The sequence below is a fragment of the Pogona vitticeps genome, chromosome 2 (assembly GCF_051106095.1).
Source record: "Pogona vitticeps strain Pit_001003342236 chromosome 2, PviZW2.1, whole genome shotgun sequence".
NCBI classification, from domain to species: Eukaryota; Metazoa; Chordata; class Lepidosauria; order Squamata; family Agamidae; genus Pogona; species Pogona vitticeps.
This window is the reverse complement of record NC_135784.1, coordinates 172,290,511-172,305,518: the sequence shown is the minus strand read 5'-3', so window position 1 is coordinate 172,305,518 and position 15,008 is coordinate 172,290,511. Positions and strand designations below refer to the sequence as shown.

Below are 15,008 nucleotides of genomic sequence, written 5' to 3'. Positions count from 1 at the left end.
CTTCTTTGGGGGAGATGTAATATAAATGTAATACTAGTAAGGGGGATGGGAATACATGGACACATCTCTCAGAGTATAAAAAGGCAATGAATTGTGGGAGAATCTTCAGTGTGCATAGTGCTGGACAGGTAGTCAGCGCAGACCTAAAACTGCTTGAGGCAAAAAGCAAGGTAACATTCTCTATCCCATGTATGGGGGGGGGGGCTCTCTGCATTAGTGAGGGGGCAGTGTCCTCCACTGAATCAGAAGGGAGGAAGCAGATGCCATGCTGTCTTCTGAATACACACAACTCTGTCCTCAGCATGTTTCTCTACTACACCAGCTTCCTTCCAAAGGAAGTTGCTTCACTTTGTCTATCATTAGGGTTGGCCCTATGGTTAATTTTATACGGCAGAAATTACATCAGGATGAGAGTTGTGCATGCAACATTTCCTCAGATGACCTAGTCTGTTAGCAGACTCACGGAACCATGTTTTTTCAGTGACGCTTCTGCGGGTGGCAATTAATGTCTTTTGTGTTCTGGTGACCAACATCTTGCTCAAGTTCTTCATCCTGTATGTGAAAAGTGCAACAGCTGCTGCCCAGACAGAGTTTCAGGTGCCTTTTTGTGGCAGCCAGTTCATCATCATTGGAAAACTGTTTGGGAACCTGTAAAGATTGTACTGGCAAATTTGACTAAAATGATTTACCAGTAGAGATTTTTCTTCGCCATTTTCAGTGGCGTACAAGGGATGTGTAATTATCTGTTTGTTTGATTTTTATAAGAACTTTTTTTAAATTCTTGTCTCTTTCTACAAATTCTGCAAAAATAACTTGAAAAACTTCAAGTGTGTCAAAAAGCAAAATGGTCAGTTTCCCCAACCCAGATAGAAAGATTTGCTTCACTCCTCAAAATTAGGCTTTGAGCCACTGTGTATTCAAGTGTGTTTGTGGTTCTAAATTATGTTTGCTATTTCTCCCCTCCACCCCTTGGAAAGATACTTTTAGTTTTTAGCAGCTACATGTCACAAAGGTAGTGCATGATCCTCTCCATATTGAAAATGGCTCCCTGCGCCTCTGGAGTTCTCCAATGAAGATGAGTGGGAATGTCATTCAGAGTTTTTGAACTGAACTCCCCAAAACCTACAAGTTTGCTGTAAAAGTGATGGTAAGTTCTTTAGATTTAAAAAATCAAGATACAGGAGGAACTGTGCTTGCTGGAGCCACTCATCCCTAAGAGAAGTCAGCCATTCTATCCTTCTTGTTACCTGCCTCTAAATACAACGGATGGCTCCTCTTTATTACACCTCTTGCAGCTGTTGTGGTTAGATGCAAGGGGATGTCCATGGCTCTACTCATTTGTGCCTGCCTATGGAGGTGAAAGTGGAGTTGGGGGGCTTCAAAGCATCGAAATCTAGACAAGCTCTGGACTCAAGGGCTGACCCTTAACTTTAGCAGTACCCCTGGTACCACATTGCCATCTTTTAACAATCTAGCCATCTAGTGACTTGAAAATGTGTGGGCTGCCACAGTTAGTTGGCTTGCTTTTGATAACAGTGGTGGGTTGCCACAGTTGTTGTTGCTGCTATTTGGCTTATCTGATGGAGATATGGCTAGACAGGCACTGATCCTGACCCCCCCCCCCGTGTGTGTGTGTGTGTGTGTGTGTGTGTGTGTGTGTGTGTGTGTGTGTGTGTGTGTGTGTGTGTGTGTGTGTGTGTGTGTGTGTGTGTGTGTGTGTGTGTGAGAGAGAGAGAGAGAGAGAGAGAGAGAGAGAGAGAGAGAGAGAGAGAGAGAGAGAAAGAAACAGGACTTTTTCCAAACTTAACCCTGCAGCCTGTTGCAGATATTAGTTTATATTAGCTTCCAGTATTTTCCCCTCCCTTTTTGGACAATGGAGTTCCTTCTGGGACCAACCCCAACCCCCCATGTATGCTGGCTCTGTAGTGAAGACTGTCTCTGTGTGAGTTTTATGATGGACACGATGGGCTCTCACTTAGGATCAAGCCACTGCCCATGTGTTGGGAGAAGGTAAGGACAGGCCAACTAGTGCCCTTCCAAGGTTTCAAATCACAAGGGAGAGAGCTGTTGACAGTGGTATGGATTGCCTCTCCTCCTTTGGAGGTTTTCAAATGGAGGTTGGATGGCTGTCTCTCAGGGATGCTTCACGTGTGCATTTTCCCATTCAGCAAAGGTTGAACCTGGTGGTCCTTGAGGTCCCTTCCAGCTCTACAGTTCTAGGTCTATGCAAGGGATGTGGGAGGAAAGGTTAAATTCTCCCACCATCCCCACTTTGTTCTAGACAGGGAGCTCTGGAATCACAAAATCACAGAAGTGTAGAGCAGTTCTCTTGAAGGCAGGCTTCCTTGTGCATTCCAAAATGGAATATGCAAACTTTTAGAATCAAATGTGTTCCAGTGCTTTCCAAAGCCTTGGCGCAGCCCCTGAGGGCCTTCTTAGTGGCAGCTCCCTGGCTTTGGAATGTACTACTTTGAGAAGGCAGGTTGTCCTCTTTCCTCTTGTCCTTCTGTCCTCAGGTAAAGACTTTCCTTTTTAAGGAGAGCTTTTAAATAATAAGTGGGGTTCTATGGAATTCAGTATTTATTAAGCTTAGAGATTTTTAAATGTCTTTAAAATATCTTTAAATTGCCTTTAATCTTGATTTTAATGTTGATTCATGTTTACTTGTTTTAATATAATTTTTCTATAGTATCCTGTTTCTCTGAAAATAAGACCTAACCTGAAAATAAGCCCTAGTATGATTTTTCAAGATGCTCTTAATATAAGCCCTACCCCAAAAATAAACCCCAGTTAAGTGAAATCCCGCCCTCCGCTGTACCATTGTGCCACATGGTGCAGCAACCAGAGGATGACATGACTGTAAAATAAAATATCTCCTGAAAATAAGCCCTAATACGTTTTTTGGAGCAAAAATTAATATAAGATCCTGTCTTGTTTTTGGGGAAACGTGGTATTTTAAACCTGTTAGAATTGTTTTTATTTTTAATTATTGTGAACCGTCTTGGTTCTCCTATGGGGAGAAAACAAGCAAGCAAGTGAACGAACAAATAAAGAAAGAAATTTGAGCAACTCTTTTCCAAGTAATTTGTACAAATGTGTTCCGGTTTTGTAATGCAAACACTTGTACAGTTACTCCCTATTGACCATGCTATTACACTTGTCATTGAAAGTATCCAGAGGGCACCAGACTGCTTACCTCTACACTAGACAGAGAGAGAGAGAGAGAGAGAGAGAGAGAGAGAGAGAGTGTTTTTCTCATATGTTTTGGTTCCTTTTGCAGGAGCACAGTTTGGTGAATAATTGATCTACTCTACCTTTATTCATGTACATTCTTTGAACAGTAGACATGCAATGAAAAAGGTCTCCAGTTAACTTTATTGTCATCCTTTTTCAATACTTAATGTAAAGAGTAAAGGATATTGTTCTGAGCCTGCAGTATAGCACTGCACAAGATCACTTTGTACAAGCAGGTAGAATGGTCATAAAAGGAAGTTACTTTGGAAGTATTTTAGAGCAGAGCTGGGAAACATGGTCTCCCAAGTATGTTTGGTCTGCGGTTCCCGTTGACCCTACCAATGATGAAGGATGAGGAGAGCTCCAGTCTAGCAATGCCTGGAAGGTCAAAACTTTCTCATTCTTGGTGGATGGGGGAGGCAGGGAGAAGGTAAACCTATGAAAGGTGAAGACAAGAAAGGTAGAGAACCTCCCATCCAACATTCTCAGCCTTGTGCCTGATGCCCCTGAGAGTATATCTAACTTAGTGATGGGGATCATGTATTCCATAAGAACCTAAAAAGAGCCCTGCTGGATCAGGCCAAGGGCCCATCTAGTCCAGCTTCCCGTATCTCACAATAGCCCCACCAGATGCCTCTGGGAGCACATGAGAGAACTAAATACCGGTCTCCTGGTACCCCTCCCCTGCATCTGGCATTTGGAGGTACCTTCCATTTAAGTTTGGAGATTATACATCTGCATCATAGCTTGTAACCTGCGATGGACTTTTCCTCAAAAAATCTCTCAAATCCCCTTTTAAAGGCATCGTGGCCAGAGGCCATCACCACATCCTGTGGCAAGGGGTTTCACAGACTAACAACACAGCGGGTAAAGAAATATTTTCTTTTGTCTGTTCTCACTCTCCCAACACTCAGTTGGAGTGGATGTCCCCTGATTCTAGTATTGTGTGAGATGGAAAAGAGCTTCCCTCTCTCCACTTTATCCATCCTCTGCATAATTTTAGAATTCTCAATCATGTCCCCAATCAGGCATCTTTTCTCTAGACTAAAGAGCCCCGAACGCTGTAGCCTTTCCTCATAAGGAAGGTGCCCCAGCCCAGTAATGATTTTGGTCGCTCTCTTCTACACCTTTTCTGGTTCCACTATGTCTTTTTTGAGGTATGGCGACCAGAACTGTACGCAATACTCCAGGTACAGCCTTACCAGCATTTTGTATGATAGCATTATAATATTGGCTGTTTTATTTGCAATCCCAGATGTTGTTTGACTGCAACTCTTATTCTGAGCCTCCTCACCTGTGATGACACAGATCCATTTCTTGTCAAATGAGAAAGGGAAGTTTCATGGATTTTTCATGAGACAAGCAACAAGCAGCGGACTTCTATGTACTTCCATTGGGCTGGCTGCCATCTTTGTGACGGCCTATTTTGTCTTGAGATTGCCCTTCAGAACCAGGTGTTTTGTGACATGTGAAAAAACCTAACCGCCAAGGGATTCAAAGAGCTCCTCAAACCTATGCCCTAAAGCTAAGATTCCAGTTTCTGGCAACATAAAAGAGAAGAGGTGGTTTTGGCCAATCGTGTCATCTCCACCAAGAGCCAGTTGGAGGGAAAGTGAACAGACTTTTAGAGCCAGGACTTCTTCTAGTTCTTGACTGTTGTGTAGCTGACAATTACTACTCACAGAATGGAGAATGGAGGGACTCAAACCACTGTTTCTAATCACATCAAAATTACTAATATGTATGGCTGGGAAACAGTATCAAATGCTGTCTACATATTATTTTGATCATAGAATGACCACACATCACACACATCCATATTCATATGCACTGAACTTTAAGCACTCCAGATTTTCTTTCAGTAACATCCCCTTAAGACAGGGGTGTCCAACCTCTCACCTTCCCTGGGCCACATTAGAAGATGCAAACTTCTTAGCAGATTAACAAACCTGGTTATTTCCTATAGGAAGCACAAGTGCCAGATCCTTTTGAACAGTGTGCAAGCTCTTCAGTCTCTCTCTCTCTCTGTGCACAGCGATGACCTCACTGGTGACATCACAATACAAAGGGATTTCCCCCTCCTTTACAACACAGGCCTCCATGAAATGCATAAGACTGGGGAAGGGTTTTTAAACCATACTATAACTGTCAAAATCTGGGAAAGTTGTTATTATTTTAAATTATAGCTCTCAAATGCCCTGCCAGCTTGACTGATGACCATAATGTTCAGGGGATTCTGGAAACAGTAGCTGAAAAAGTAACTGTTCCAAACTCTGAAAACTATGAGGAGAAGGAAGCAAATAAAGGAGAATTGATCAAAGAACTGATCTCAAGAAGTGAAATCCCAAGTGCATCTTAAGGCCCATGCAGGTTTATATGGGTATGGTCAGTCCTTCAGCAAAAGTGGTGATTATGGTGCCCCCTGGGGTTCTATCTATCTATCTATCTATCTATCTATCTATCTATCTATCTATCTATCTATCTATCTATCTATCTATCTATCTATCTATCTATCTATCTATCTATCTATCTATCTATCTATCTATCTATCTATCTATCTATCTATCTATCTATCTATCTATCTATCTATCTATTCATTTATTCATTTATTCATTTATTCATTTATTCATTTATTCATTTATTCATTTATTCATTTATTTAACTTATATGCTGCCCACACTACCCGAAGGTCTCTGGGCGGCTTACAACATTTAAAGTACAAAGGCAAAATAAAAGGGCAAAATAATTAAAATGCAATTAAAAATATATACTCTAAAAATTGCCATTAGACCCACAGCTGATATTATTTCAATATCAGGATAAACAAACAACTAACTAACTAACTAACTAACTAACTAACTAACTAACTAACTAACTAACTAACTAACTAAATAAATAAATAAATAAATAAATAAATAAATAAATAAATTCTTACGTTTATATCCCCAGTTTCCAGCCAAATCTGGCACCCAAGGGAAAGAAGTAAAGGAAGCTCAATGGCTACTGTGGCAAACACCAGGAGTCTGCCAATTAAAGGGAAAATCCATCATTTATTGCATCAAAAGGTGATCACATGCTTTCCCCATAATATTGTCTGTAACAGAAGATGCACATTGCAAAAGTCTTATTGTTGAAGCAGTTTCCCAAAAGACTGTGTGTCAGCTTTACGTTCTTCTAAGTAAATCATCATGTGAATAAATCTGGTCCCTTCTACCTTCAATCTGCTATTTTTCCTTGCTCAAATGCTAAAGGATGTCAAGCCGGCAGGTAGAAGAAAATCCTGGCTGTGCCTGTGAGAAAGCCAAGAAATAGCAAGACACAGCATAAGCGTGAAGAGAAGAGGTTTCTAGACCCATGGGGGTTGGCTTGGAAATGAGTTCTTTGCATTCCATAATATTTTTTAAAACACACAAGAGACGGATATCTACTGTATGCTGTTTTCACCCGGATATATCCTGGCCTCTCAGCTTCTGGTCCAGTTTTGCACTTGAAAAAAAGGAGGAAGAGAACGACAGGAAGAAGGAAGGTGCCAGCCATGGTAGTGCACCCTCCATACCAATTAGACAGTGTGGAGGTAAGCATGCTCAGGAAACAGCTGACTTAACTGGAACATTGTCCTCTTGGTTATGCCTTCAGTCTAAGATACCTTTCACTTGCATTTCATCAGTGAAAACAGGATTAAAGGGTGTCATCTGATTACCTGGTACTTTACATAAAGATTTCTACCAGCCATTTAAATCACGATTAATGTCAAGGCAAGAAAGAGATGGCGAAGGAGGGATTGGCACAGGACAGCAGGGAGAGGAATTGGTTTACGCTGAAGGTGGGCCAGCAGAAGATACAGTACTTGAAATTTGTTTGTGTCAATCTTATTGGGAAAGCAGTGAGAGACCAGGCAAGATCCTATTTATTTATTTATTTATTAAATTTATACCCCGCCCCTCTAGACCATGTCTACTCGGGGCGGCTTACAACATAAAATAAATCAATATAAAAATATATAATCATAAAAATACAATTGCAATATTAATTAAGACAATTAATTTAAGAAAGGAGTACCAAGATGGGATAGAATAAGAAAAGGAGAGAGAGAGAGAGAGAGAGAAAAGACTTAGCTGACTGGAGGGAAGGCCTGCTTAAATAGCCAAGTTTTTAAGTGGCTTTTAAAAACACCCAGCGAGGGTGCCAGCCGAATTTCTGTTGGAAGGGTGTTCCACAGCCAAGGGGCCACCGCCGAGAAGGCCCGGTTTCTAGTTTTTTCCTCCCGAGCCTCTCTCGGCGTCAGACCCCTCAGCCGTCCCTGCTGGTAATGACGGGTGATTCGGGTAGATCTGGGTGGAAGAAGACGATCTGCCAAATATTGAGGTCCCAAACCATTTAGGGCTTTATAAGTGATCATTAGCACTTTGAAGTCAACGCGGAAATGGATGGGCAACCAGTGCAAAGCAGCCAGGGTGGGGGAGATATGTTGGTGTTTTCTCACCCCACTAAGGAGCCTGGCTGCCGCATTCTGCACCATCTGAAGTTTCCGCGTCAGCCTCGAAGGCCTGGCATACGGCTTTAAACAACAGAAGAGCGAAAGTTAGATTCTGCTGTTCAAAGATGAAAACAACAAAGGATATGCTGCCCCTTTGGAAATAAATTGACAGTTCTATACATTTTACTCAGTTTTATATAGTAAAGGCAGAGAACCTGATGACATAGAAACATTTTTTCTCATCTTGATCTACTTTTCCTTGATTGGCTACAGTAAGAGTTTCCTGCTTCATCTTTGATTACAGATGAAATAAGGGCAGTGATTATGAACATAAATGCTGATAAACTTCCAGGACCAGATGGGTTGTCTCTTGAATGGCATAAAACTTTTCAGACTTTTTAATTCCAAACATGCACCAAGTTTACAATGAGATGAATTAAAAGGGGGCCCTTCCGTACAGTATTTATAAGTACAGTAAAGCATTTCTTGATATCTAAGTACAGTCCAGCAGCACTGAGTGCTTCAGAGTCTTCTGCACTTCTGGAAATGCTGCTTCAATCAGTACAAGAAAAGAAACCTAGATTATTTCATTGTAACAACATCAGCACTGTCTGAGAATGAGAGGAATTATAGAGCATGAGTCCCAGCCTCATGAGATTTCTCATCCTCATTGTGTAAAAGTAATTGTTCTTGGAAAAATACCCAAGAACCATAAATCCCTGTTCCTGGAAGCCTCCCAGAACATGGATCTCAAATAGGTCTCATATAGGCTTCTTGCAGTGTTTTCTGCACTTCTCATGAGCAGGGCTGGATTAAGACCTTTAGATACTCTAAACACAAAGACTATAGTACCCTCTACAAATATAACAGGCAGCAGGTCCTGCAGCTTGACAGAAAACCATACAACACACATTGTTGTTGTTGTCATTAAGTCATGTCTGACTCTTTGTGCGCATGTAAATATGGTAATTTACTCATATAACATATGGCAAACAAAAGAGAACCATGTATCATGCGCAAAATCATACGTACTATCAAATTACCGGCTTCTGGCCAAATCTTGTGCTTTCACGCTTTGATTTATGTAGACAGATTTTGTCAGAATCTGTAAACTGAAAAGCTCAAAGAAGAGTTTAAAATCCCCCTGGGGGTATTTTTAACAGTGGCTTTGTTTGTTTGTTTGTTTGTTTGTTTTTGTCTTGCACACATAGTACGGGGACCATAGGTGTAAAAAAACCCAGCAGCTCCTTTTATACTGATTCCCTCCCAATCTCCCAAAACACAGAAGTAAGGAAACCCAAATAAACGGTGATGATCATGAAGACTGATCATTTCACTTAAAACATGAGTCTTCTTGCCAAATGAATCTTTATATTTTTTTTAGTTTTTACTGGTTCATAGTCAATTGCTATAGGGCAGGGAGGTGATTTTCTTGGGACTCTTGAGGAAGGGAGAGAGCTCAGAGATTTGGATGGATTGATGTGGTTTGTTAAGGAGGGTGTATCATTTTCACCCATGGTCCATGGTAAATCCGGCACTAAAAAAACCTCAGTGGCGCCCCCTTCCCTTGTTGATGCCCTAAGCATGGGCTTAGTTTGCTTCTGGAGCTGCTTCTAAATGAATATCTTTTCCAGAGCTTGAAAGGTTAGAACAAAAGTTTTAAATGCTAAAGAGTTTTACTCAGAGGAGCCAAAACCTAATTTAGTTTAGATTAAAATCAGTTTGTGTAGTTTTTAATTAAGTTGAAGACTTATCAGTTAAAGGAAGTAATAGCATACATTGTTGTCCCCAGTGGCATGTTATTTTCATTTCGATCACTTAAGAGATCTTCCTTAGTTTGGCACTTCTGAGATGCTTTTATGTGCAAAACTTGTAATTCTATTGCTGGCCAGCAATGGTGGGATTGAAGCCCATTGCACCCGGAAAGGGTCAGACTGGAGAACACTACTCTAAAGAAAGGACCTAGCCTTGACACTCACCTGTATTTTTTCTTTCCACCCATCTCCACCAGCATTTGTTTTAGCCAGCTGGCCTTCAAACTCACCATTTCCAAACTGCTCACCCCTCCCCACACCAAGAACACCACCCCAGCCACCTCAGTCCTATGCATCTCCACACCACACCCTTTCCAACCGTATTGATGGCTGCAGCACAATTTCTCCTTAGGCAAAGTAATACCACAACACACACTCTAAGAAATTATATTCCTCCTTTTGTTCGGCCTCCTCAGATCCCAAGGGAGGTAGGATGAATTGTGCCAAGCCAGTTCATCTAGTGTGCAGCTCAGGCTCTTTGTCTAACGAATTAGGACACTTTTAATTTCAGTTTGAGCTTTTAGCTTATGGGGACCGAAGCAAATTGAGCCACCATTCTGATTGAGTCTGACCCTTCTGGAAGCAAAAATCAAAATATTAACCTGACAAATTAAAAACAAGAATTCGTTTGTTTCAAACTCTGAATTTTTTCAACATCTGAATGCTTCTGATTTCATGCACCCCTTCCCCACATCACATTTTGGCAGACAGCAAGGAAATATAGCTGGGAATGTCAGATTTTCGCAGTTCCCAGACCCATTAAAATTACTGGACCCTGGTGGTTTCAAGATGAATGTAGTTACATTTATCTTAGAACTGCAGAGCTGGAAGGCACCCTGAGGATCACTGAGTCCAGCTCCTGTCAAGGTGGCACAGTGGAGAATTGAACCCCCAACCTCTGGCTCCACAGCCAGAGACCTCCACCACTGAGCTATCCAGCAGTTTCTTAAATTATAGGTGCCTCAGCTGTCAAGAATCTCGGGGACCATCAATAGCCCCAATGTTGTTTAATATCTATGCTAAGCTGCTGAGGGAGGTCATAAGGAGATTCAGAGTAAGGTGTCATCAGTACACTGATGACACACAACTCTAGCCCTCCTTTTCAACCTCTCCAAGGGATGCCATTCAGATGCTTGACCACCACCTGGCTTTGGTCTTTGAATGGACCAGGGCTAACAGCCTCAAACTGAACCCAGACAAGATAGAGAACTTGCTTCTGGGGGGGGGGCACTCATATAGGTTGGGTATAGGCCGGTTCCACAGCTAGAGACCTCAACCTCTGAGCTATCCAGCAATTTCAGACTTCACTCCAGAGTAATCAGCACACTACAGCACAGCTTCTTGTTGTGTCATGTGTGGTTTTCCAGAGGGCAAAAACTTATTGTATGCTGGTGTACATCTTCAGCTGCTTGATTGTGAAGGGTGTGGCATATGATTTCAATATGAGTCGTATTTTTCATATACTCACACTCATTCTCTTTAACATCTCCACATGTGGCTTGGTAATGATGAGGACAGCTAAACCCATCATTTTGTTGAATGACTCAGAGTTACAAATCAGGATGATGTCCTAAGATATCTGAGTTTATGTTCCAACCGCCTGGCTGTTAGAAATGGCAAGGTTCAGACTATTCATGCCAGCTGCAAACATGAATAACCAGGAGACTCTGCAACAGCCTCTACAGGATGCTGCCTTTCCACTGCCTGAATCAGAATCCCTGTGCTAAACTCTAGCTGCAACTCACTCTGGAACAAAGGTTACACATTGGGTGAAACGACACGACACATTCATCCCTTTTGAAACAGGGGGTGTGCTTCAAGTGATGAAGAATATCTGTCAGATGGTTTTCCTCACTTATGTGTTATATTTAGCATGGAAGGTAAACATGGGTTTCATTTGCAAGTCTAACTGCTGAGGCTCTTGTCTCTGAGGACGTCACATAATGGGAAGGAAAACGGGTCCATCACAGAGAATAAGCATTCCTCTTAATGTCTTGTTTCACCCTCAGCATGGTAAATGGTCTGTGATGTACAGCAATGTTCTCCAACCTTGGGCGTCCAGATCTTCTTGAGCTACAACTCCCAGAAGCCTTCACCAACACCTCTGCTGGCCAGGATTTCTGGGAGTTGAAGTCCAAGAACATCTGGAGGCCCAAGTTTGGGGACCACTGATATACAGCACACAGCAGAAAAGAACCAACTAGAAAAACTGCTTCAGTGCTTTGCTCCTATCTATTTCTCTCCTGTCCCACACTCAGCTGATATAATTAGGTGGTTCTCTCCCCAATCGGGCTGTACACTAATTATCTGTATAGCTGAAGAGAGAGGAAACTCAGTCCAGACGCATGCTTTCTCTCCTGTATGATTGCTGCTCCACTGTGAGGATTCCACTTACACAATGCTAGCAGCTGGATCTCATTCTGCAACCCATGGTATTCATCCCTTCCTGAATTTACTTTGATACTGAAGGCACCAGTCTTCCATCACAGGGTAGGCAAGGAGTCTTGCCTTTAAAACAGCCCTACAAGCTTAGTCCGTATCGTAGCTGCCTCTATATTGCACCTGAGGACTAAGGACTGAAGCTGAAACAGTGTTTGGCTTGTTTGCATCCCAGTTAATTTCTGGTTGATTAGTGAAGGGGGTGGAGGATAAATTTGCTCAGGTTTATAGTTTATTGTGAACCCACTGAATTTTGTAACTTAATGCCCAAAGCAAAAACTCAGTTCTACTTTATAAATTGCACTTCCTTGAATTTTGCTATGGTGTTCTTTGATTTTATATATATATATTTGTTCAGAGAGTGTGCCTAAAAGCTGCACTCATGAGGAAAAAGCAGTATTAGAAATGCATTAGGAAAATTGACCACAAAAAATATGTGTATTAGGAAAAATAGCCTACAAAAGTACATTAGACAAAGTGCACTAAAATGTGTATGAAGTTTTATCCTAACTTGAAAAAGAAAATCAGATTTTGGGATGCACCAAATTTAAGGTTGGGAAAATTCTCAGCGTTTCAGGGGAACTGATTAGAAAAATGGGAAACTAAGTGAAGTTAATGCTGGCCATTTCCCCATACCTGAACACAAGTTTCATTACTCCCAGGGCATTCCTTGATCATAACTCTTCCTCTGTTATTTCAGAATTTATGGCTCATGGTAACAATCTGAGTCCTGTACTTGCAAAGATTATCCAGAGGAAACTACCAACAGCAATATCATGAAGCAACTCTTGTTCTAGAGGCAGGCGCTTATTGCCACAAACAGGAATTTCCTGCCTGATGTCTCCTTTAGTTAGATTTACACCACAGTGCAACACACAGACTCATGTTTCTTGCAGAGGCGTCATCTGTGCACATACCTCCTCCCAACCTTTGTACCATGCTATCTCTCTCAAAACCTGACAGCTCCTCCTTGCATTGCTTCACCTGAACCACCCGGATGGTGTCAGATGCATATAATCGTGCAGTGATGAAAGCCTGTTCAGTTTGGTTGAATCTACTGCCTGCTGTGTGTGTGCTGCTTTGAGAGTCCACCATGCATCACACTTACACAAAGAAGACTTGGATGTTTATCCTCCTGATTGGGACCATCTGCTGGAGCCTGGCCTCTGGATGTAAGTTCTTAGACACAGAAGTGTCAAGATTGTTTGGAAGTCCTTTTCAGAAAGGGAGGCAGGGAGACAGAGGAAGAAAGATGGGTGTATTATGGTTTGTTCCTGCAGTATGCTGTAGTAGAACTTGTGAAGGAGTGAAGTCTAGATTTCTTTATTACCATCATAATATCTCCTCCCTCCAAGGAGTTTCGTCCTCCCCATTTTTATCCTCCCAAGAACCTTGCAAGGTAGATCGATGTGAAAGGGAGTGACTGGACCAAGGGCACTCAGGAATGTTCATAGTGGGGACTACCGCCTCCATCTCTCCAAGTCTTATTCCTGGTATGACCCTGTAGTCCAGGGTGGCCAACTTGTGTTCCACATAGATGTTGCTGAACTGCAACTCCCATCAGCCCCAGAATCTATAGCCAATAGATATTGGATTCCAACAACATCTCTTGGGCCTCAAGATAGTCCAGCTGTGCTCTAAGAGCTCCTAGATGGGGAAACTTAGTCCGTGATTCTATACGCAATGCCTTGAAATACAGTTAATCTAAGTGCATATAATGAGGCTTATTTCAGAGTAAATTGCATATAGGACCATTAGTTGCCATTTAAAACACACTTTCCAGGGAGGGAGCCACAGGGAAGGTGGTGGGCTTTGCTTAGATGTAAACTGATGCCAAGGATTATGCTATTAGAGCTTGTTCCCAGATGTGTGTATTCACATCACTTGTCTGCTATATGTTAGGGTGTTGCTAAGTTATGAGCCAGCATGGCATAGTGGTTAGAGTGTTGGACCAGAACAGGGGCCCCAAGATTTGAACCATCTCATATCTGTGTAGCTCACTGGGTGAGCCATTGTCCTTCAGCCTGATTTAATTAAGATGGAAGACTGAGAGTCAGGTACACTGCCTTGAGCTCCTTAATGTGAGATGGATGTCTTAATGTACAAATATCTCATTTCTGTTGTAAAACACTGCATAGAATGACAGAACAATAATTATTCTATTTCTGAGTTGAGATGAGTGATTGATGCAAGTCATCACTTTAGACTGCAATTATCAAACACATTGTCATGTAGGTGTGACCATTTCTTAGAGTTGATTCAGGTATGCTTGTAACACATAAAAATCTTCTGGTTTGGCTAGGAAAAAAAATTGTATGTCCCACCCACTCCCCAAGACATATACAAGCATGCACATACAGCCCCCCCCTCCAAGCAGTATGTAAGTTCCATAAAATGCTTTGAGAAGTCACACTCCTAAGTAGCTATATTATGCATACTACTGGAAATGATCTCAGGTTATGAAGAAAACACTCAAGAAATATGTGGTTTGGGCTTTTAACCACAACACTGTAAGTAAATCATGGAGACCAGTAAAACAAGTACAGAGTTTCTTGTAAGAAATACAGTGGTGCCTCGCTTAACAATTGCCCCACTCTATGATGAAATCGCTTGACGATTAGGTTTTTGCAATCTCCTTTGCATTTTTTTTGTTTAACGATGATCTGTTCCCTGCTTCGGGAACCGATTTTCGCTTTACGACGATCAAAAACAGCTGATCGTCGGGTTTCAGAATGGCTGCCGGCTGCTTAAAATGGCTCCCCGCTGTGTTTTTGGACGGATTCCTCACTTTACAGGCAGCGAAAATGGCCACCCCATGGAGGATCTTCGCTGGACGGTGAGTTTTCAGCCCATTGGAACGCATTGAGGGGTTTTCAATACGTTTAAATGGGCTTTTTTATTTCACTTTACAACAATTTCTCTCTACAGCAATTTCGCTGGAACGAATTAACGTTGTTAAGCGAGGCACCACTGTACTTTTTTGGAGTGTTTGTGGAAACGTCTGCCTAAATGTTGAGCAAAAGTGCAACTATACAGTTCAAGAG

The 15,008-nt window shown here is 41.9% G+C and overlaps 1 protein-coding gene across 1 annotated transcript in view; it reads left to right on the top strand.

The window, feature by feature from the left end:
* The first annotated feature begins 5,951 nt into the window (after positions 1-5,951).
* ENDOU (endonuclease, poly(U) specific) overlaps positions 5,952-15,008 on the top strand; it is a 32,570-nt gene continuing 23,513 nt past the window's right edge. Inside the window, exon 1 of the mRNA XM_020779390.3 lies at positions 5,952-13,136. Coding sequence (XP_020635049.3) covers positions 13,058-13,136 — 79 coding nt within the window. The 5' untranslated portion in view covers positions 5,952-13,057. The remainder of the gene's footprint in view (positions 13,137-15,008) is intronic.